Raw genomic sequence first — 23,857 nt, forward strand, 5'->3', positions numbered from 1 at the left:
TTGAACCAAGGAGGCGGAGGTTGCGGTGAGCCGAGATTGCAACACTGCGCTCCAGCCTAGGAGACAGAGCGAGACTAACAAACAAAAAAACAGACCAACCGGCCGGGCGCGGTGGCTCCAGCCTGTAATCCCAGCACTTTGGGAGGCCGAGGCGGGCGGATCACGAGGTCAGGAGATCGAGACCATCCTGGCTAACACGGTGAAACCCTGTCTCTACTAAAAAATACAAAAAACTAGCCGGGCGCGGTGGCGGGCGCCTGTAGTCCCAGCTACTCGGGAGGCTGAGGCAGGAGAATGGCGTGAAACCGGGAGGCTGAGCTTGCAGTGAGCCGAGATCCGGCCACTGCACTCCAGCCTGGGCGGCAGAGCGAGACTCCGTCTCAAAAAAAAACAAAAACAAAAAAAAAACAGACCAACCAACCGTATAAGCAAAAACTGAGAATGGCAGGGAAGAAACAAAGACAAACATCATCATAAAGGATTTGAACACACCTCTCAATAAGATATAGAGCAGATATGAACACAGAAAAACGGTACAAATGTACATATGCTGAATTCTACATCCACCAATTAGGCAATAATACACATTAATTTCAAGCTCACACAACATTTTAAACATAGTGATTACCAATTAGGTCACAAAGTTTTGAGTCCTCACAAATTTCAAATAACCACTATCATACAGATCAATTTATCCAATCACAATGCAAAGAAATCAGATACTTAAAATATAAAAATAAACTTCTCTATGCATGGAAACTCAATTGTGGGAAGTAAAAGTAGTTATTACAGAGAATGTAAAGTCTTAGGTTTAAATCAGAAAAGAAATAAAGGCTCAAAGTATATGAGCTCTATGTCCTTTATGATATAGCAGAAAAAGAAAACAATCTAGAAGATAGGGAGGAAAAAAAAAAACAGAAAAAAAATACACTAGAGATTTAGAAAAATATACGAGAATTAATATTCCCAAATGTTGGTTCTTTGAAATGATTAATAAAAATGATAAATGTAACTGATCAAGAAAAGAGAGAGATGGCATAAACAAACTATATGAGGAATGGAAGAAAGATCATGACAGAACAAGGTCAAAAAGGAAGTGATAATATATTCTGAATAACTTTATTCCAAGTAAAATTTAAAACTTAGATCAAATGGGAAAATTACTAAAAATTTATTTTTATCAAACTGATTCCAGAAGACAAAGAAGTCCTGAATTGTCTTTATATTAGTTAGAAAAACTGAAATAACTATAAAACTTAAAAATACACTAGTCCAGATGTTTTATACTGGGAAATTCTACCAAACTCTTAGGGAAAAGATGATTACAATCTTACATAATCTTTCCTAGAGTATAGAAAAAGAAGGAATTCCCCTACCTCAGTCTATGATACCAGTATAACTTTGATTCACAAATCAAATAGGGATAATGGGTAAGAAATATTAGAGGCTAGGCTAAATCTCATTTGTAATCACAAATGAAAAACTAAGCAAATTATATGAAAACAGAATAGAGCAATGTGTTAAAAAAGAAAACCTATACTAGACAGAGTAATATGAAGGATGACTTAATATTAGTACTCTACAAACCTATTTAATTAAATGCATGTAAAGTATCTGACAAAACTCAGTATTGTCCATTATAAGCTCCTGGAAAATTAAGGCTACAAAGAAGGTTCCTGATCTCCAAAAGGCTGTTCTCAAAAATCCTACAACAAATAACATTATTCACTGAAAGATGCCAACAGTATTCTCTATATAAAATTAAAAGCAAGATAAGAATACAAATATTACTATTTCCCTTCAATATTGTCATACAGGCCAAAGCCAACACAGTTAATTAAGAAAAAATCTTAGGCTGGCCATAGTGGCTCATGCCTCTAATCCCAGCACTTTGGGAGGCCAAGGTGGGTGAATCACTTGAGTCAAGGAGTTTGAGACCAGCCTGGGCAACACTGTGAAACCCCGTGTCTACAAAATATACAAAAACTAGCCAGGCATGGTGATAAGCACCTGATCTCAACTACTCAGGAAGTTGAGGGAGGAGGATCGCCTGAGCCTAGGAGGTCAAGACTGAAGTGAGCTGAGACCTTGCCACTGCACTCCAGCCTGGACGACAGAGTAATACCCTGTTTCAAAGGAAAAAAGAAAGAAAAAAGGAAAGCTGAAAAGATATGCAGAGAGTAAAACTGTCTACATACAAAAATCTGCAGAAAACTTATTAGAAATAATGATAGGGTTTTGGAAGGGAGTGAGTTATAAAATTACCATATAAAACCAACTGCTACATTTTGATATGTTAACAAAAAAAAATCTAAAGACACATGAAAAAATAAAACTTGAATGTTATCTTAAACAAGACACAAAAAGCACTTAGGATAAAAATGACAAACAACACTTTTAAAAAATTACTCTTATGTATATTTTTAAGAGAAACGGTCTCCCTCTGTAATGCAGGTTGAAGTGCAGTGGTGAGATCACAGCTCACTGCAGCCTCAAACTCCTGGGCTCAACTGATCCACCCACCTCAGCCTCTTCAGTAGCTGGGATTACAGGCGTGCACCACTGTGTCTGGCTAATTTTGTTTATTTTTTGATAGAGATGGTGGTTTCACTATAATGCACAGGCTAGTCTTAACTCATAGCCCTAAGCAATCCAACCACTTCTGCCTCTCAGAGTGCTGGGATTACAGATGTGAGCTATCGCATCCATCCCTGAAACATATAACTATTAAAATCAAGGACTTCTCTTCATTAAAAGACTCCAAAAGAAAGAAGAAAGAAGTACCATGTAGTGTAGTAACTTGCAAAAGATTAGTACATAAGGCTGGGCGCGGTGGCTCAAGCCTGTAATCCCAGCACTTTGGGAGGCCGAGACGGGTGGATCACGAGGTCAGGAGATCGAGACCATCCTGGCGAACACGGTGAAACCCCGTCTCTGCTAAAAAATACAAAAAACTAGCCGGGCGAGATGGTGGGCGCCTGTAATCCCAGTTACTTGGGAGGCTGAGGCAGGAGAATGGCGTAAAACCCCGGAGGTGGAGCTTGCAGTGAGCTGAGATCCGGCCACTGCACTCCAGCCCAGGCGACAGAGCGAGACTCCGTCTCAAAAAAAAAAAAAAAAAAAAAAAAAGATTAGTACATAAGATCTATACAGAAAAAGACAAATACTCTACACAAAAGTAAGGAAGTCAGGAAGAGTTGCTTTACAGGAGTACATATGACCAATAAATATAAGAAAAGATATTAGGTTTTGCCCAGTGCAGTGGCTCAGACCTGTAATCCCAACACTTTGGGAGGCCAAGGCAGGTGGATCACTTGAGGTCAGGAGTTCGAGACCAGCCTGGCCAACATGGTGAAACCCCGTCTCTACTAAAAGTACAAAAATTACTGGGTGTGGTGGCGCATGCTGGTAATACCAGCTACTCAGGAGGCTGAGGCAGGAGAATGGCTTGAACCCAGGAGGTAGAGGCTGCAGCGAACCAACATCGCGCCTCTGCACTCCAGCCTGGGCAACAGGGCGAGACTTTGTCTCAAAAAAAAGAGAGATACCTAATATAAGACCACGAAGAAATGTCATTTTACACCTGCTAGATCAGCAGAGTCTAACACCAGAAAGGACTGGATCAAGTGTTGCTGCCTGAAATATAAAACAGCACATACACTTTGGAAAAAAAAACTGAAATTTCCAGCCCACGTATGGTGGCTCATGCCTATAATCCCAGCAATTTGGGAGGCAGAGGCAGGAGGATCACCTGAGTCCAGGAGTTTGAGACCACTCTAGGCAATGTAGTCAGACTCTGTCTCTATCAAAAAAGCAAACAAACAGACAAAAAGCAATTAGCCACGCATGATGGTACATGCCTGTAGTCCCAGCTACTCAGGAGGACTGCTGAGCCTGGGAAGTTGAGGCTGCAAAGAGCTATGATCACCCCACTGTACTTCAGTTTGGGTGGCAGAGCGAGACCCTGTCTGAAAGTAAGCAAACAAACAAAAAAACTGGAATTTCCTAAAATGTTGTTACTCATAGAACCAGTCCACAACAAAATAACGATTTGAGCAAGACGTGTTCAAAGTTCAATATTCAAGAACGTTCACTACTCTTCCTTCACTGACAAATTCATCTGATGAAAAAGTGACAAATGACATAGACAGCAAGCTTAGTGATGCAAGCTCCTTATCTTGGCGTGTCGGCTGGTCGATCAACCACACTTTGAGTAGCACCGCATCTAAGAGACATCCTGTGCATGTGCACTGTGAGGCATATACAAGACAGTACATGCATGTGTAACACAGAAACCACTGGATACAACCCAAACTGCTCATTCAATAACAGAATGGATAATTAAACTGGATTAGAATCACACAAGAGGATTTTACAGCAGTGAAAACAAACAGCTACATGCATAATGTAACCACATGAATAAATCTTAAAAACATAATATGGAGTGAACAACAACAAAAAATCAAGTTTCAGAAGTCTGACACGGTCACTTAGAGATCCAAGAAAAAAATAAAGTCTGAATATACCATGTTTTATAAACTTTAAAAAAAAAATTACATGTCACATAGTGCTTAAGTACATTTATGTTTGTGATAAAAGTTATTTTCACAGTACTTAGAATAACTCAAAATTCAAGATGCTTAGTGCTGGGAAAGGGAAAGTGAGAGAAGATATGGGAGGAACAGACTGATTCAAATTACTGGTAATGTTCTAATACTTAGTTCAAATGAAATATATAACCTGCATTAAGACACATTGTAATATAATAATGAAGAGAGATGAACAAAAAACTAAACAACTAAATGCAGATGGGATTATAAAAAACCACAAAATGCAAGGCATGGGTGGCTCATGCCTATAATCCCAGCACTTTGGAAGGCTGATGTGGGAGGACTGCGGCCAGCAATTCAAGACCAGCCTAAGCAACAAAGCGAGACTCCATCTCTACAAAAAAATTAAAAATTAGCTGGGCATCGTGATACATACCTGTGGTCCTGGTTACTTGGGAGGCCGAGGAGAAAGGACTGCTTGAGCCCAAAAGTGCAAGGCTACAGTGAGCAATGATTGCCACTGCACTCCAGCCTGGGTGACACAGGGAGACCTTGTCTCTAAACAAATAAAAATTAAGGGCCGGGCACGGTGGCTCAAGCCTGTAATCCCAGCACTTTGGGAGGTCGAGACGGGCGGATCACGAGGTCAGGAAATCGAGACCATCCTGGCTAACACAGTGAAACCCCGTCTCTACTAAAAAATACAAAAAAAAAAAAAACAAAAAACTAGCCAGGCGAGGTGGCAGATGCCTGTAGTCCCAGCTACTTGGGAGGCTGAGGCAGGAGAATGGTGTAAACCTGGGAGGCGGAGCTTGCAGTGAGCTGAGATCTGGCCACTGCACTCCAGCCTGGGCGACAGAGTGAGACTCCGTCTCAAAAAAAAAAAAAAAAAAAAAGGCTGGGCGCAGTGGCTCATGCCTATAAAGCCCAGTACTTTCAGAGGCAGGGGTAGGACAGCTTGAGGTCAAGAGTTTGAGACCAGCCTGGTCAATATAGTAAAAGCCCATCTCCACACAGAAAAAAAATTTAAAAAAAAAAAAAAAAAATTAGCTGAGCACAGCAGCATATACCTGTAGTCCCAGGTACCTGGGAGGCTGAAGCAGGAGGATCACTTGGGCCTAGGTGTTTGAGGCTGCAATAAGCTATGACTATACCTCTGTGTACTTCCGCCTAGGTGACAGAACAAGACACTGTCTCAAAAGAAAAATTTTTTTTTGAAATGGAGTCTCGCTCTATCACCCAGGTGGGAGTGCAGTAACATGCTCTCAGCTTACTGAAACCTCTGTCTTCCAGGTTCAAGCAATTCTCATGCCTCAGCCTCCTGACTAGCTGGGATTACAGGTGTCAGCCACCAGGCCTGGTTAATTTTTGTACTTTTAGTAGAGACAGAGTTTCACCATGTTGGCCAGGCTGGTCTCGAACTCCTGACCTCAAGTGATCCACCCGCCTCAGCCTCCAAAAGTGCTGGGATTATTGGCAAGAGGCCACGGTGCCCGGCCAATAATAACTTTTTTAAAAACTAAAAATTTTAAAAGGTTGGTTTTATACAAATAGGAAACAAGGATGAGATTAATTTCTGTATTTCTCAGTATCTTTATTAACTGTATCATCCTCTTGGTATTCCATGAAATGGCAAGGTAGGGGAGTCAACCCAATCTTGACTTTCTTCGCTCTCTCACCTTCCAGTAGCAATTAGTCAATAATTTCTATCAACTCTATCAGTGAAAATATCTCAGGCTGGGCGTGGTGGTTCACTAGGAATTTGAGAACAGTCTGTGTAACAAAGTGAGACCCTGTCTCTACAAAAAATTAGCTAGACGTAGTGCTGCATGCCTAGGGTCCCATCTACAAAGGAGGCTGTGAAAGAAGGTTGCTTGAACCCAGAAGGTCTCTTGATCCTAGGTCAAGCCTGCACTGAGCTGTGTTCAAGCCCCTGCACTTTAGCCTGGGTGACAGAGTGAGACCCTGTCTCCAAAACAAAACAAAACAAGACAAAAAACAACCCTCAAATATGCAGCCATACAGTGAATATGAGCAGACATTAGATGAAGATAAAGGTTCAACCTTCTTAAAATGAGTAAAACTGAAGTTAAATAAAACTGAAATAAAAATGACAGTAGCCTTAGGCTACCTGGGAGGCTGAGAAGGCAGGAGGATGGCTTGGGCCTAAGAGTTTGAGGGTACAGCAGGGTATCATTGTGCCACTGCCCTCCACACCGGGTGACAGAGTAAGAACTTGTTTATTAAAAACAAACAAACTTCACGTTACTTTTAAAATTTCTTTCTAATCCCGTGACAGATTAAGTACAAATTACTTGTAAATAAATACGCATTAGGTCACCTTGACTGAGTTAGCTTAGAGACTGAATAAGTATAATGTGGGAGAAATGCAATATGATTTTTTTCTCACAAAGATATCTGCTTTTGAAATGACTACCCACCATCTGTAGGTCCACATTCCAAAAGGATGACACACCCACTTTCTGTATTGGTAAGGCAAGCCAAATTTGAAATCAATTCTTTAATTAGCTATGATTCCAAGATAAAGTTACATAATATTAATAGCTATTTACATGGTAATAGCACAGTTAGAGACAGACTCTCTATAAGTGAAAAAATCCAGAGACAATGCTCAGGTCTTTGTTTTGGTTTTTAAGATGGGGTCTCGCTGTGTTGCTCAGGTCCACCTGACTCGGACTTTTAAGGTGATGTCTGTTAAGCATTTAATGGTAGGGCCAGGTGTGGTGGCTCACACCTGTAACCCCAGCACTTTGGGAGGCCGAGGTGTGGGGATTCTTGAGGAGGTCAGGAATAGCCTGGGCAACAGAGCAAGACCCTGTCTCTAAAAAAATAAAATAAAGAATTTAATGGTGTGTTGTCCATCTCTCAAGATGCTATGTGGAACAGTATGTAAAGCAATTTCTATTCCACAAAATATTTGTTTAAATCTGCTATGTCTTCTTGAAAAAAGAAAAAGTCTCTCTTTGGTCTAAATTCTGGTCTGATTCATAAACCCTTAGGAGGCTGCAGCCTCTCCATGAATCTCATGTCATTTTGTTGTGGTTGATAAACCAACAGGTTAAAAATCCTTCCCCAAAAACATGTAACCTGACCCATATCTGCAGCGTTAAAGAGGATTAAACAACTTAAACAAGAAGGCATATAACTTAAACTAGTGGGTCATGTGCCAAAGACATTCTAGTAATAACATGGCTAGGAAAAACAGTATGAAAAAAGGTCTAATAACTATTTCCTAACAGGTTGAAAGAACTGGGAGAGGCATACTGGAGAAGAGATTTAAATGTTTGCCACATAGCTGCCTTTAATGTAAGCATGTAATAATCAGGCACTATGACTATTTGGCAGGAACCACCCTCCATTTTCTGCACTTCATTTGTAAACTGCCAGCAGTTATTTTCAAAAACAGACTGAATCATGCTACTTCTATTTTCTGATGACTTCCTAATATCTGCAAGGTAAGAACCCTTCAAAATCAATCCCACAGCCATCTCCAGAGCTGCATGCACTTGACCAGAGTACCTGCTCCCCACAGACCTCTTGGCAATCATTCCAGAATATGCCACCTACATTCCTTTTTTTTCCCCTTACTTGTTCTTGTATAAAAGGTCACATCCTTTGTGAAGACTTCCCTAAAGGACCCAAGCAAAACTAATAGTGTTTCTTCTGCATGAGCCTCTACTTAAAGTCAAAACTATTTTCATAGTAACATTAAGATGTTATTTGCCTTTGCATTCTCATTCTCACACAGATTTAGAGTCTGACATTTTAGAGGCTGCATGATGCACAATGAAATGATCAGTCAGATAGCGAAAACAATGCACTCGTGAATTCTTTCAAAAGTTCCTCAGTCTTGATTTATATTACAGATGGTACCTGACTTATAATGGTTTGACTTGTGGCATTTCAACTTTACAATGGTGCAAAAGCGATATGCATTCGGTTGAAACCATAATCTGAATACCCATATGATCATTCTGCTTTTCATTTTTGATGTAATACTCAGTAAATTACACGAGACATTCAATATGTTAGTAGACTTTGTGTTACATGATTTTGACCAACTGTAGGCTAATGTAGATGTTCTGAGCATGCTGAAGGTAGGCTAGGCTAAGTTACGTTTGGTAGGTTAGGTGTATTAAATGCATTTTTGACATATTTTCAACTTATAATGGGTTTATCAGAACATAATCCCATTGAAAGCCAAGAACCATCTGTATAGCAAACATCAACAAACATAATCCATATAAACTGAAGCATCTGGGGTTCTCCTAGATATTTTTTCAGAGTATAAAGGAGTCCTGAGACCAAAAACTTGGAGAACTTACAGTCTCATAGATTTCTGTCTTGTCAAAAGCAGAATGAAGCACATGGCAGGAACCCAGTCAATACTTCTGTGAGACTGATCACGTCACTCCCTATATTTAACTGCAAGGATTTCATAAAGCCAGCAATACACAGCCCAAGCTCACAACCTTTGGCATCACAAATCTCTATAACCTAGCTACAACCTACCTTTGTAGCCTATTCTTTCTACGTTCTTATTTGAACTTTGTATTGTGGCCAATCTAGTTTATTTCCCATTCTCTAAATAACTTCTCATTTCTGTTTCTGTGACTTCAATCACATTGTTTTACAGAATCAAATACTTTCTCGAATCTGCTCAGTGACATTCTAAACCTCTTTTACTTTTTTTTGAGACAGAGTCTCACTCTGTTTGCCCAGGCTGGAGTGCAGTGGCACGACCTTAGCTCACTGCAGCCTTTGCCTCCTGGGTTCAAGTGATTCTTATGCCTCAGCCTCCCAGGCTGCTGAGATTATAGCGATGCGCCACCACACCCGGCTAACTTTTGTATTTTTAGTCGAGATGGAGTTTCACCGTGTTACGCAGGCTGGTCTCCAACCCCTGACCTGAGGTGATCTGTGTAACTCAGCCTCCCAAAGTGCTGGGATTACAGTCATGAGCCACCGCGCCCAGCCTTCTAAACCTCTTTTTCTACGTTCAGCTCAAATACTACTTTCTTTGTGAAGCATTCCTCCATCAAAAATTACACGATGCCTTTTAAGAATTCTTTTTTTATTTTTTAAGAGATAGAGTCTTGTTTGGTCACCCAGGCTGGAGTACGGTGGCAGAAGCAGACCTCACTGCAACCTCAAACTTCTGGGCTTAAGCAATCCTTCCATCTCTGCCTCCCAAGTAGCTGGGACAACAAGTGTGCATCACCATATCTGGCTAGGTTTTTTTCTTTTTGTAGAGACGAGGTCTCACTATATTATGTTGCCCAGACTAGTCTCAAACTCCTTAGCCCAAATGATTCTCCCACCTCGGCTTCCCAAAGTGGTGGGATTACAGTCATGAGCCACCACACCTGGCTCCTGTATAATAATTCTTACAGCCCTTCCTATGTAGAGTTTTCCATGAACAAATAATACTATACTTCATTTTATCGCCAACACCCCAAATGCTGAAATTATTTTTTTCATGTATGTGTAGCACAAAAAAATAGCTTCAATTGGTAGAGGGTATTAACTGTATGTCGCATGACATGACTTGCCCACAGCAAGAGGCATATATCAAATACCCAAAATGCCTAATTTGATGAAACAATCTCCCAAAGGCAGACAGTTATATTTTGTAACAAAAGTCAATTTCTTCCTGAAAATATACATCCTACTACCTAATAAATATGAGGAAAGTCACGTAAATCCTAGTCAGTCCTTAGAAATTAAATGTCCAATTATGAGCTATTCAGAAGTTTGAGTATATATTTCAATATGTTTTTACAATACTTGAAAGAGCCTTTTAAATATAACAAAGAGAAAGCAGCCCATTCCACATGATGTAAGTCTGATGATCAAATATGGTTCCACATTTTTCTTACATGCATTGGCCTAGGGTATTTTCACACATGGTGTTTTAGAAGTGCCTGACTTTAAAAATAATGTTATGGAAATCCTCATGGTGAGAAGAGTGAGGCTACTTATAAGCTATGAATAGTATCTGAGGCGAGAATTCTAACAGTCATTTCTGGGCTATATGTTCTTAGAAAGTTACTTCTTCAGTATTATTTATTGTCAGGATTATCTTAATCTCATAATGTCTAGACTAGTCCTTAACCTTCTTAAAAACTAGGAATGATTAGTTGGGTAAACACAGAGCTGTGACAACTGGCTCAAGATGTACTCATTGGAAACCTGTATTCCATAGGTTATTAAGGAGCTCAGTAGACAATCTACTCATTGACATATTTTTAAAAACTCTGATTATTCTATTTGTGATTAAATTTCACCAAAAGTCATCAACTTGCAAGGAAAACACTTCAATTAACCTAATCCCTCAAAATCTGTCCAAACCAGAATTGAGATGCAGACAGTAAATCCACTCAGTAGCAAAAGAAATGAAATTAATACTTGAGATCAGGAAATACAAATGACGGTAACAACAAAAGGTTTTTGACAAACCCTTGACTAGCCCTTGAATGTACAAGTACATTCCAACTCTCTTGAGGGAAAGCGCTGGTGTCCTAAAAAGGGACTAAAATCATTGTGTTAAATAACTGATTTAGGAAAGTGTCCTTATCCTTAGGAAATATATGGTGGACTATTTAGGCTACAAAGAATCATCATGTCTTCAAATTACTTTGAAGTAATTCAGGCTGGGTGCGGTAACTCACGCCTGTAATCCCAGCACTTTGGGAGGGCGAGGCGGGCAGATCTTGAGGTCAGGAGATCGAGATCATCCTGGCTAACACGGTAAAATCCCATCTCTACTAAAAATACAAAAAATTAGCCGGGAGTAGTGGCGGGCACCTGTAGTCCCAGCTACTGGGAGGATGAGGCAGGAGAATGGTAAGAACCCAGGAGGCAGAGCTTGCAGTGAGCGGAGATCGTGCCACTGCACTCTAGCCTGGGTGACAGAGCGAGACTCCGTTTCAAATAATAATAATAATAATAATAATAATTCAAGAAAAAGAACATTTATTTAGAAGGCTAAATATCAAAAAGTTGAACCTAACTAGTAGGTATACAAGATTTCACTGTGCTATCCTATCAATGTATCAGTATGTTTGCTATAAGTATCAGTATGTTTGCTATAAGTAAATTATAAGATAGGCAATTTTGTTTAGTTTCCAAGTCATGTAAAAGAATATCTACCTGTAATCCTAGCAAAACACAGGCATAAAATGTGGCCTTGGGTTGAGCGCAGTGGCTCATGCCTGTAATCCCAGCACTTTGAGAGGCCAAGGAGGGATGATGGCTTCAGCTCAAGAGTTTGAGACTAGTCTAAGCAACATAGTGAGACCCTGTCTCTACAATAACTAAAATAAGTAGCCCAGGATGGTAGTGCACACCTGTAGTCCCAGCTACTTGGAGGCAGAACTGGGAGATCACTTGAGCCCGGGAGGTCAAGGCTGTAGTGAGTCATGATCATGCCACTGTATCCAGCCTGGGAGACATAGCAAGACCCTGTCTCTTTAAAAAATAAAAATAAAAACATAAAGAAAAATTTAATAAAATCTTTAATAGAGCTTTCTAATAAAAGCCTTAGTTATGTAGTGAAGAAAATTTTCTTTGAAAATCATATATATGTTATCTAAATAATAAATCAATTTAATGACTTCCACATGGGAGTATATTCTCAATTGAACAGTTAGAGTAAGACTTGAAAAAATATAGGTCAGACTCAGGCCAGGCGTGGTGGCTCACACTTGTAATCCCAGCACTTTGGGAGGCTGAGGCAGGCAGACTGTTGGAGTCCAGGAGTTTGAGACCGGCCTAGGCAACATGGCAAAACCCCGCCTCTATAAAAAAACAAAAAAATCTAGGTGTGGTGATGCACCCCTATGGTCCCAGCTATTCGGGAGGCTGAGCTGGGAGAATCACCTGAGCCCAGGATGCAGAGGTTGCAGTGAGCCAAGATTGTGCCACTGCACTCCAGTCTAGGCAACAGAGTGAAACCCTGTCTCAAATACATATGTCAGATTCTGACATTCTTTTGGTCAAACTGCTCCACTTCCTCCACTTTACATAAAGTAAACATCACAATAATCCACAAATTACCTTAACATCTCATATCCTCCCCTCCCCCACCAATCGAGCTATTATGACTTTACAAGAGCCTCCTTGCTGTTCTTCAAGTATGCCAGGTACCTCCTACCCAGAGGGCTTTACACTGGCTTCTCCCAATACTGGGAACACTCTTACACTGCATGTCTACATAGCACTCTTGCTCACCTTATTTACATCTTCGCTCAAAAGTCACTTTCTCAATGAGACTTTCCCTGATCATTTAAAATTGTAATCCCCACACTTTACTCATATTCTTGCAACCCTGCTTTGCTTTTCACAATAGCACATCAGCCAACATACTCTTCATAAATAATTACATCTATACACGCTAAGTTTTACTTATTTGATTAGATTGCTGTCAATCTTACACTCGATAAATATAAAACATAAAGGGGAGAAATTTTGGTTTACTTTACCAGTATCCTAGCATCTAGAACACAAAGAAATGATGTGACAATATGATACACTGAGTTTGATTTTTTGTGATTATGTCCAAGAAAGCTTCTCTGGCACAGGCTCATGCACTGAATGACACTGACTGAATTTTGGTGTAAGGTTTTTGGTTTTTATTTGAGACAGGGTCTCGCTTAGTCACGTAGGCTGGAATGCAGTGGTGTGGATCACAGCTCACTGTAGCTTGGGCTCAAATGATCCTCTCACCTTGTGTTCCTGAGTAGCTAGGACTAAAGGTTTGCACCACCATGCTCAGCTAATTTTTTTATTTCTATTTTTTTGTACAGATGGGGTCTTGCTATGTTGACCAGGCTGGTCTCTATATCCTAGCCTAAAGCAATCCTCCTGCCTGCCAGGCAGGAGGATTAGAGAGATTTAGGTTAAATTTCTGGTTCAGATACACACCTATGTAACCTCTCCATGCCTCAGTTTACTTGCTTTTGCCAAAAAAAAAAAAAAAAAAAAGTTACTTCCTCCAAAGGATTCTCCTAAAAAGAAACTCAAAGGTCTCCCAAAGAAACCAAGGTTGCTAGGTACTTTAGTCTTGTTTCAAATCTCAGTAAACTAGAAATGGCTAAATTTGCAGCCTATTTCATAGCCACTAATGCTCTATGGTATCATCTACCAAAATATGTTTTCAAAACATACATGTAAAAACACATCCCTCATTTGGCAAAGTACACAAATCTCACTGACTCAAAACATTTAGGAAATTAAGACCCAGGCTTCATTAGTCCCAGGTTTTTCCAGCCTATGCTGGGTACTGTCTGATGGTGCAGAATCAGGAAAGAAGAACAGAGAAGTGACTTGGCCTGCTAAATTCAGTCTTCATATAAAAAAAGAAAATAAGTTAATTTCAAACTAAGAATTATAGATACTCTCAAATTACTTTTAAATCAAAGAGCTGGTACTCTAGGTGTAACAATGTTAAGAAGAATTAAAACAATAATTTGCGCAGAGGGCTGGTATCTTAGTCCATTTTGTGGCGCTATAAAAGCATATCTGAAACTAGGTAACTTACAAAGAAAAAGGGTTTATTTAGCTCACAGTTCCACAGACTTAGAAATTCAAGGGCATGGCCCTGATTCCTAGCAAAGGATTTTATTCTGTGTCCCAACAGGGCAGAGGAGGTCAAAGGAGAAGCAGACAGGTGTAAAGAAGAGAAACCTGAGGAGGGTCCTGAAATTATAATAACCCACTCTGAGGGGAATGAATCCATTACTAGGAGAACTAATCCAATTCCCCAAGAGTGAGAATGGAAACTCATTCACTACTACAAAAATAGCACCAAGCCATTTATGAAGGATCTGCCTCCACAACCCAAACACCTCCCAACACCATCACATTAGGGATCAAAGTTCAACACAAGTTTTGGCGAGGACAAACAAACCATATCCAAACCCCAGCAGCAGGGATGAGAGGCTTCATTAATCTGAAAAAATGTTTCTGTATAAGCAAAATGAGATGGCTAGACTGGCACTTAATTCAAACAAAGTAGAAAGAACAACAGGGGTAGGCCCTATGCAAACTCATAAAAAATGGTAAGATTTGAGACTTGAAAGGACCTCACTGATATCCACTTGAACTGCCAAGAATGGAGCACTAGGTGTTCAGATGGTATGTTCTGGAGAGCAATAGCTAGCAATTTTAATTTTTACTTCCTATTATCTTTATTTTAAGAATAAATGAAAAAGAATAGCCAAGAATGGTGTCATGTGCCTGTAGTTCCAACTACTTGTGAGGCTGAGGTGGGAGAATCACTTGAGCCTGGGAGGTACAGATTGCAATGAGCTATGATCATGCCACTGTACTCCAGCCTGAGTGACAAAGCAAGACACTGTCTTAAAAAATAATAATAATACGCCAGGCACAGTGGCCCACGCCTGTAATCCCAGCCCTTTGGGAGGCTGAGGCAGGCAGATCACTTGAGGTCAGGAGTTGGAGACCAACCTGGCCAACATGGTGCAACCCCGTCTCTACCCAAAATACAAAAATCAGCCAGGTGCTGTGACACACACATGTAATTCCAGCTACTCGGGAGGCTGAGACAGGAGAATCGCTTGAATCTGGGAGGTAGAGGTTGGAGTGAGTTGAGATCACACCACCATACTGCAGCCTGGGTGACAGAGCGAGACTCCATCTCCAAAAATAAACAAACAAACAAACAAACAAACAGACAAATGAAAATCATTGTATCTAAAGCACAGTGTATATAAATTTCATACAGGTGAGATAAAGATGGAAATAATTAGGCAGAATGACACCTATAATTCTTTAATCAGCAGACATACACAGTTTCACAATGAAAGAAAAGAAAAATATTAATGAACAATGTAAAACATGCTGGGAATATACTGGAAGGCAGGAGAATTGCTTGAACCCGGGAGGCGGAGGTTGCAGTGAGCCGAGATCACGCCACTGCACTCCAGCCTGGGTGACAGTGAAAGACTCCATTTCAAAAAAAAAACAGCCTTTCATATAAGGGCACTTCCATTTGAGAAGCTGTACTACATATAAAGCTGCTTTATTAAGTGCACTTCTCTTTAAGACTGATTAAAGAGAAACAGGTAATTAAGTCCTTAATAGCAAAAATGTCTCCTTTCTGACATCATAAAACAGCACTAGTAAACGATACATTACAGAAAGTATCTAATAATACCTTTTCTTCTACAGATGAGACAATTCAGAGCTAACCAGCAAAGGTAAACTGCTTTTGAAAGTCCTATGGCTATGAAGGGTAGAAACAAAGGTAGAATCTAAGTTTCAACTTCTCAAATACAATGATGACAATGCAGTCTGTAAGAATCACTTTTGATACCAAGAAACAAAGAGACTGAAAGTAACAAGACAGAAAAGTGATTCAGTGTAAACAGAAACCAGGCCCTGCCCCGTGGCTCACACCTGTAATCCCAGCACTTTAGGAGGCAGACGTGGGTGGATCACTTGAGCCAAGGAGTTCGAGACCAGCCTGGGAAATATGGTGAAACCCCGTCTCTACTAAAAATACAAAAATTAGCAGGGCACAGCGGTATGTGCCTGTAGTCCCAGCTACCCGAGAGGCTAAAGCAGGAGGATCACATGAGTTCAGGAGGTGGAGGCTGAGGTTGCAGTAAGCCAAGATCATGCCACTAAACTCTAGCCTGGGCAACAGAGGCAGACTCCATCTCAACAACAACAACAAAAAAAGTAAACAGAAACCTAACAGCATCTGAAATAGTATACTAATATCAGATAAGATAGACTTTAAGACACAAAATGTTATATAAGACAAAAAGGACATTTTATAAAGATAAAAGGTTCAATACAACAAAAAGATGTAACAATTATAAACATATAAGCAACAACGGAGTCTCTAAATATATAAAGCAAAAACAGAACTGAAGGAATAATTCAACAATAATAGTTGGAGATTTCAATACCCCACTTTCAATGAAGGAGAGAACTATGCAAAAGATAAACAAGGAAGTAGACAACTTGAACGACCCTATCCAATAAGAACAGAAAACATATTTTTCTCAAATGCACAAAGAACGTTGTCTGGAATAGACCACATGTTAGGCAACAAAACAAGTCTTAATTTAAAAATACGGAAATCACACAAATTACCTTCTCTGATTACAATGAAATGTAACTAAAAATCAGTAAAAGAAGAAAATCTTTAAAGTTTACATATTTATGAAAATTCACAATAACATCCTCTTAAATAGCCAATGAGTCAAAGAAGAAATCACAACAGAAATTACAAAGTACAGGGGCTGGGCTCAGTGGCTCATGCCTGTAATCCCAGCACTTTGGGAGGCCAAGGCAGGTGGATCACCTGAGGTCAGGAGTTCGAGATGAGCCTGGCCAACATAGTGAAATCCCATCTCTACTTAAAAAAACAAAACAAAACAAAAAAAAACCACACATACAACAAAAAAAATAAGCCAGGAGTGGTGGTGGGTGCCTGTAATCCCAGGTACTTGGGATTACAGGAGGCTGAGGCAAGAGAATGGCTTGAACCCAGGAGGCAGAGGTTGCAGTGAGCCAAGATCGCACCACTGCACTTCAGCCTGGGCAACAAGTGTGAAACTCCATCTCAAAAAAAAAAAAAGAAAGAAAGAAAGAAAAGAAAAGAAAAGAAAAGAAAAGAAAAAATTACAAAGTACTTTGAGAAGAACAGAAACATAAATAAATATATCAAAACTTATGGAATGTCACAAAAGCAGTACTGAGGGAAATTCATAGAGCTGTAAACACCTACATTACTAAATAAGATCTCAAATAACATACACTATCTTAAAACAACTAGGGAAAAAAAGCAAATTTAACCCAAAGCAAGCAGAAGGAAAAAATGAAGATTAGAGTGGAGAGAAATTATAGAACAGAAAAACAAAGAATCAATGAAACAAAAAAGCTGGTTCTTTGAAGAGACAAAATTGACAAGCCTTTACCTGGACTGACTTTAAAACAAGAAAAGCAAGTGGATGAAATTACTATAATCAGTAATGAAAATGAGGACATTACTATTGACAGTTATGAGAGAACACTATGAACTTAAAAAGATAGCTTTGAGATATAATTCACATAATATAGAATTCACCAATTTATTGAGATGTAATTCATATAATATAAAATTCACCCATTGAAGGAGTACAATTCAATGAAATTTAGCATATCAACAGATACGTGCAACCATCCCTATGGTAAAATTTAAAACATTTTCATTACTTCAAAGAGGTATCCTTTCGCAATCAACCCCAAATCCTCCATTCCACCTATGCAGAGCAACCATTAATCTACTTTGTTTTTATAGATTTCCCTCTTCAGGACTTTTCTTATAAATGCAATCATATAGTATATTGGCTATTTTCACTGGCTTTTCACTTACCAAATGTTTCCAAATTCATCCATGATGTGGCATATGTCAATACTTCATTCCTTTTTATAGCCAAGTAACATTCCATTGTATGGATATACTACATTTTGCTTATCACACATCAGATGATGGACATTCCAGTTGTTTCCCCTTTTTGTTGTTATAAATTTTTTGCCAACAAATTAAGATAGTCTACACGAAACGAATAAATTCCTATAAGACACAAACTACCAAAACTGACTCATTAAGAAATGTTTAAATCTCAGTAGAATTATAACGAGTTAAGAGACAGAATCAGGGCTGGGTGCGGTGGCTCACACCGGTAATCCCAACACTTTGGGAGGCCGAGGCGGGTGGTTCACAAGATCAGGAGATCAAGACCAGCCTGGCCAACACAGTGAAACCCCGTCTCTACTAAAATACAAAAATTAGCCAGGTGTGGTGGCACGCACCTGTAGTCCCAGCTACTGCAGGGGCTGAGGCGGAAGAATTGCTTGAACCCAGGAGGCAGAGGTTGCAGTGAGCCAAGACCACACCACTGCACTCCAATCTGGGTGACAGAGTGAGACACCGTCTCAAAAAAAAAAAAAAAAAGAAAAGAAAAAAAAGAAAAAGAGAGAATCGGTAATCAAGAAAGTAAGAAAAGCCCAGGACGTGATGGCTTTACCAGTAAATATTACCAAATGCTTAAAGAAGAATTAACTCCAAAGCTCCTCAAACTTTTCTTAAAAAAAAAAAAAAAAAAAAAAAAAGAACAATTCCTAACTTATTCTTTGAGGCTGGTATTACCTTAATACCAAAACTAGACAAAGATATCACAGAAAAAAAAACTACAAACAATCTATGAATACAGATGCAAAAATCTTCAACAAAACACTAGCAAACTGAATCTGATAGCATGTTAAATGGATTATTTACAAAGGCCAAGTTGGATTTATCAAAAAACAACAACAAAAAAAAGGGAGGGTGGTTCAACATGTGAGAATCAATTACAGAATAAACTAAAACTTTGGACTGCAGTTGATGATGATGTGTTAAAGTAGGTTTATCAACAAATGTACCACTCTGGTATGGGATATTGATCGTCGTGGGGGAAACTGTGCATGTGGGGGGTAGTCAGGTGGTATGCAGGAACTCCGTAATGTCTACCAAATTTTGCTATGAACCTAAAACTGCTCTAAAACATAAAGTCTACTAAGAAAAAAAAAAAAACGGGGAGGTGGGGCATGAATCTGAGTAGGTATTTCCCAAAGAAGACATAAAAATGGCCAATAAACACATGATATTCAAGATTATTAATCATCAATGCAAATACAAACCCCAACATCAAACCACTAGACTGGCTATTAAAGGTAAAAATAGAAAAATAAGTATTGACAAGGATGTGAAGAACTTAGAAATGTCATACATTATGGGTAGGAACATAAAATGGTATAGCCACTATGAAAAACAGGCTGGCAGTTTCTCAAAAAGGTAAACAAAATTACCATGTAACTCAGCAATTCTACCCCTAGGTATATACCCAATCAAAAGAAGTGAAAACCCTCTGTTCACAAAAAAGCTTGTATATAAGTGTTCATAGCAGCATTTTTCATAGTAGTGTAAAAGTGGAAACAAAATGTCCATGAATTGACAGATAAATATAATTGGGTATATGACAGATAAATATAATTGGTTATATCCACCCAAAGAAATAGTCAGCACTGACAAGAATGAGGTACTGATGGATGCTACAACATGGATGAACCTTGAAAACATGCTAAGTCAAAGAAGCAGACACAAAAGGCCACATATTACATGATTCTGTTTATATTAAATGTCCAGAATAGGCAAACCCATAGAGACAGAAAGCAGATTGTTAGTGGGTACCACAGCTGAAGAGCAAAAGGACTGGGGAGTGACTGCTTAATAAGTATGTGATTTCCTGTTGGGATGAGGAAAATGTTCTGGAATTAGATAGTGGTGATAGACACACAGCATTGTAAATAGAGCAGAAGCTATTATACTTTTAAGCAGTTAAAATGAGGAATTTTATGTTACAGGATTTTCTCCTCAGCTAAGAAAACCCACAAAACAATGAACTGAAACCCATTCAGCAACATATAAATTAACATAATCATAAGTCATTTCTTTTTTTTCACCTACAGTTCCATCCATCTTTCAGTATTCTTCTATCTGTCTATTCAAAACCTGGATCTACAAACAGTAACCAGATAATTCACAACTGTAATACCATTAACAATTACAAGACAATTTTTTTAGTTCTAGCTACCAAAAGAAACAGACAAGAGAAAACAAATCATGTACTAATCTTAAAAGACAAGTTTATACTGATCATTGTACTCACTTTTTAGTGCAGGTAAACCCAATTACTTGAGTAAGCTGACAGGAATACAAACATATATTAACCCTGTCCCTTGAAAGCAGCAGTGACTCACCAAGCTTCTCTGGCTCATCGGGCCCTGTGCCCGCAATGCAGCTGCTCTCCAGGCCGTAGGTGGGATCCACTTTCCCAGAGGCTCGTGCTGCTTCTTGTACTTTCTTGACATGAGCTTCAACCAATTCCAGCGGTACCTCCTCCCGGACCCGAGAAAACTCCTCTGGTTCAAGAATAAAAATGGAACAGCAATCTAACTTTGCACAAAAATTTGCTTCAGTGTAAAACCACCATCGGGAAACCCAACACAATATTATTGTCTTAGGTGTAGCAACCTCTTCAGGCTCTCAGTCCCTCTACACCAGCAAAATGAGAGGACTAAATGAGATTTAAAAAAATAATAATAATGAAATTCTATGGCTCTACATTTTATCCTACACATCACAGAGCCTTGATATAAGAGATCTTTCAACTCATACCAGCAATAATCAAAACTGCTGTCCATATTTTAACTTTGCTTACTAGATTAATAAATCAAAAAAACAAAAACAGCAAGGATTAAACACCCATAAAACCAAGAAAGAGTTCTATGATGTGACGAAGTTCTAGTTATAATTAATGTGTAACCCATGAATATCAAATGACTTCCTTTGCTAGTTATACCAAATTATAAATTAATCACAAAATATACAATAAAAAACCCCTGTCCCTCCAATTCCTAAAGCTCTTAATTTTAAGACGCATTACTTAAAAATTTTGTAATACTTCCACAAAGAATATGGTATCTTTCACAGGTAATATCTGATTTTTGTTATTTACATTAAAAGAAATGAATGTAATGGCTGGTAATATTCAAATTGAGATAAACTGAGTTTTTCTGTTGAGGAGATGGTTTAGGGACGTCCGTACCCAAAGCCGCTTTTGCTGCAGCAGATGCCACGCGAGGGTCCACCACAGATGCCAAAAAAGCAACAGTACTCATGACTGGATTTCCTGACTGACTAAAGGGGACAGGCTGGTAAGCCAAAGGCCCAAGGGAAGCATCTGAATTCTCAAGGTATGGGTCCTCAATGGGAAGTCTCAAAAAGTGGAGGATGCATTCATCCTGAGTACGACTTCCAACATGTTCCGACACTTTGTTCCAATCATCCTTATACATCTCCAGGGCCTAAAACAGAAAAAACAGATGCTTTAATGTCCGGTAACAAGAAAGTAATGTGTAATATTAGAAGTTCTTTATATAGCTTTTTTTAAAAAAAAATTAATGCAAATAGTTAAGCATAAATAGAAAGATTTGATGGCTTTCTTTATATTATTTTCAATCAGGCAAGAAAAATAAATAAAAGACATGCATACTATAAAGAAAGAAGTATTCCAAGCATGGTGGCTCACGCCTGTAATCCCAGCACTTTGGGAGGCATATCACCTGAGGTCAGGAGTTCGAGATCAGCCTGGCCAATGACACGGTGAAACTCCATCTCTACTAAAAATACAAAAATTAGCCGGGCATGGTGGTGTGTGCCTGTACTCCCAGCTACTCAGGAGGCTGAGGTACAAGAATCGCTTGAACCCAGGAGGCAGAGGTTGCAGTGAGCCGAGATTGCATCACTGCACTCCAGCCTGGGCGGTAAGAGTGATAGAAAGAAAGAAAACAGGGAAGGATGGGAGGGAGGGAGGGAGAGAGGAAGGGCTGATATTTTTACTAATATAGACAGACATGACTGTTTATATAGAAAATTCCAAGGAAGCTATAAAAAAAAGTACTAAAACTAAACAGCTGAGCAAAGTCAAAGGATAGAAGGGCAATAAACTCAACTATATATCCATATATAATAGCAATGAAAAATTTTAAACATGAAGAAAAAAAGTATTTAAAGTAATATAAAAACTGGGTGTGGGGGCACACATCTGTAGTCCCAGCTACTCAGGGGGCTCAGGCGAGAGGATCTCTTCAGCCCAGGAGTTCAAGGCTAGCCTGACAAACACAGCAAGACCCTGTCTTAAATAGCATAATTAAATACTTAGGAGGAGGAATAAACATAATAAAGAATGTATAAGAGTAACAGACTGGAATGAGTAAAACATGAGAGAACTAAAAGACCCAAATAAAATAACGAAGAGATATATTGTGTTCATTCACCAGAAGTCTCAGTATTAAGATGTCAATTATTTCCAAGTAGAACTTTAGATTCAATACAATTCCAGTCAAACTCCAAGTAGGCTTCTTTTTAGTAGAAATTGATAAACTGATTCTAAAATTTATAAACCACATACATTTCTAGTTGTATAATTTATTATTTTTTTCAGAGAAAATCCTGAAAGAAACCAACAAAAAGTTTAAAAGGAGTCTCCGAGGGAAAAATGGATAGAACAGTAGAAAGAAAACCACAACTATGTGGTGCTAAGAAAGTTGAGGAATTAATTGGATAACAAGAATTTATTTAGTGGCATACTGAAGTTGCTACTCTAACACCATTCTCTCCAGGACCATGGTTCTCAATGAAGAGTAATTTTTGCCCCCTTGAGGACATTGGCAATGTCTGCAAACATTCTGGTGGACCCAACTGGGGAAGTGCTGCTGGTATCTAAGAACAAGGAGGGGCCATATATGCTGTAAAACATATATGAACCCTCCACTCCAACAACAACAAAACTAGCCCAAATGTCAATATTGAATGCTCCAACTGAAAAACCTTGCATTAGAGCCTAATTTGCTGATCTACACTGTGAGATTGAGTTTTCTATAACAATAGTTGTCTCCATGTTTTACTTTTTCAGTTAATTATTTTACTTCAAAGTTTGTTTGTTATTTTTTAATTTTTAGAGATGGGTTCTCACTATATTGCCCAGGATGGTCACGGACTTCTGAATTCAAACAATCTTCCCACCTCAGCCTCCCAAAGTGCTGAGATTACAGGTGTGAAATACTGTGCCTGGCCATCAATTAATTCTTAACTCTGGGTTCCAACTGCTGCTCAGGCTTTCATTTCTGCTGGAATGATATAGGACTTCTCAAAACCCAAGCCAGCAAACGGTCTGAGTCATTAAATCCCTTGAAACACTAGGCTAATTCTAGGTTTCCTCTGGATATTCAGTGACCTCTGGATATTCAGTAACCTCAAGTAGTTTGAGAAGGAATTACTTTTTGAAAGACCCAGATTGTAAGAAAAAAGAAAAATAAATCTATCTCACGCAGGTCCATGGAAGTAGAAATATATCTACTGGGGCTGTATTATGTTTCTAATTATAAATAGGGATTTTCTAGGCATGCTCTATCACGCCCTTTTCCAATGAAGTTTATATTTTAAAAATATTTTTTCATGTTCCTTTCGCCAGGGAACAATAAGAAAGTTCACCAAGTTTTTTTTCCAGAATAAAGGTGGAGTTGGGGAACCTTCTGAGATACAAAATCCAAGCAAGAATCAGCATCCAGAAGAGCACAGAGTGGAGAATCAGTAAATGTCTGAGCCTGGGAACTGAGAGTAATGTTAGTAAGAGAGGAAAATAAAGAGATGTTTTGAAAAGAGAATA

The 23,857-nt window shown here is 39.0% G+C and overlaps 2 protein-coding genes across 3 annotated transcripts in view; one reads left to right on the forward strand and one right to left on the reverse strand.

The window, feature by feature from the left end:
• The window catches only part of SMARCC1 (SWI/SNF related, matrix associated, actin dependent regulator of chromatin subfamily c member 1), a 195,593-nt gene that overhangs the window by 57,134 nt on the left and 114,602 nt on the right, over nucleotides 1–23,857 (reverse strand). For both annotated transcript variants that reach the window (XM_050780744.1, XM_050780745.1), the window contains exons 20-21: nucleotides 21,236–21,494; nucleotides 20,388–20,549 (exon numbers count right to left, since the gene is read on the reverse strand). In XM_050780744.1, the coding sequence (XP_050636701.1) occupies nucleotides 20,388–20,549; nucleotides 21,236–21,494 (421 nt within the window). The remainder of the gene's footprint in view (nucleotides 1–20,387; nucleotides 20,550–21,235; nucleotides 21,495–23,857) is intronic.
• Nucleotides 19,842–23,857, forward strand: part of DHX30 (DExH-box helicase 30) — a 196,318-nt gene continuing 192,302 nt past the window's right edge. The window contains exon 1 of the mRNA XM_050780722.1: nucleotides 19,842–19,845. The gene's annotated coding sequence lies outside the window, so the exon portion shown is untranslated. The remainder of the gene's footprint in view (nucleotides 19,846–23,857) is intronic.

This window comes from Macaca thibetana, chromosome 2 (assembly GCF_024542745.1).
Source record: "Macaca thibetana thibetana isolate TM-01 chromosome 2, ASM2454274v1, whole genome shotgun sequence".
Lineage (NCBI taxonomy): Eukaryota > Metazoa > Chordata > Mammalia > Primates > Cercopithecidae > Macaca > Macaca thibetana.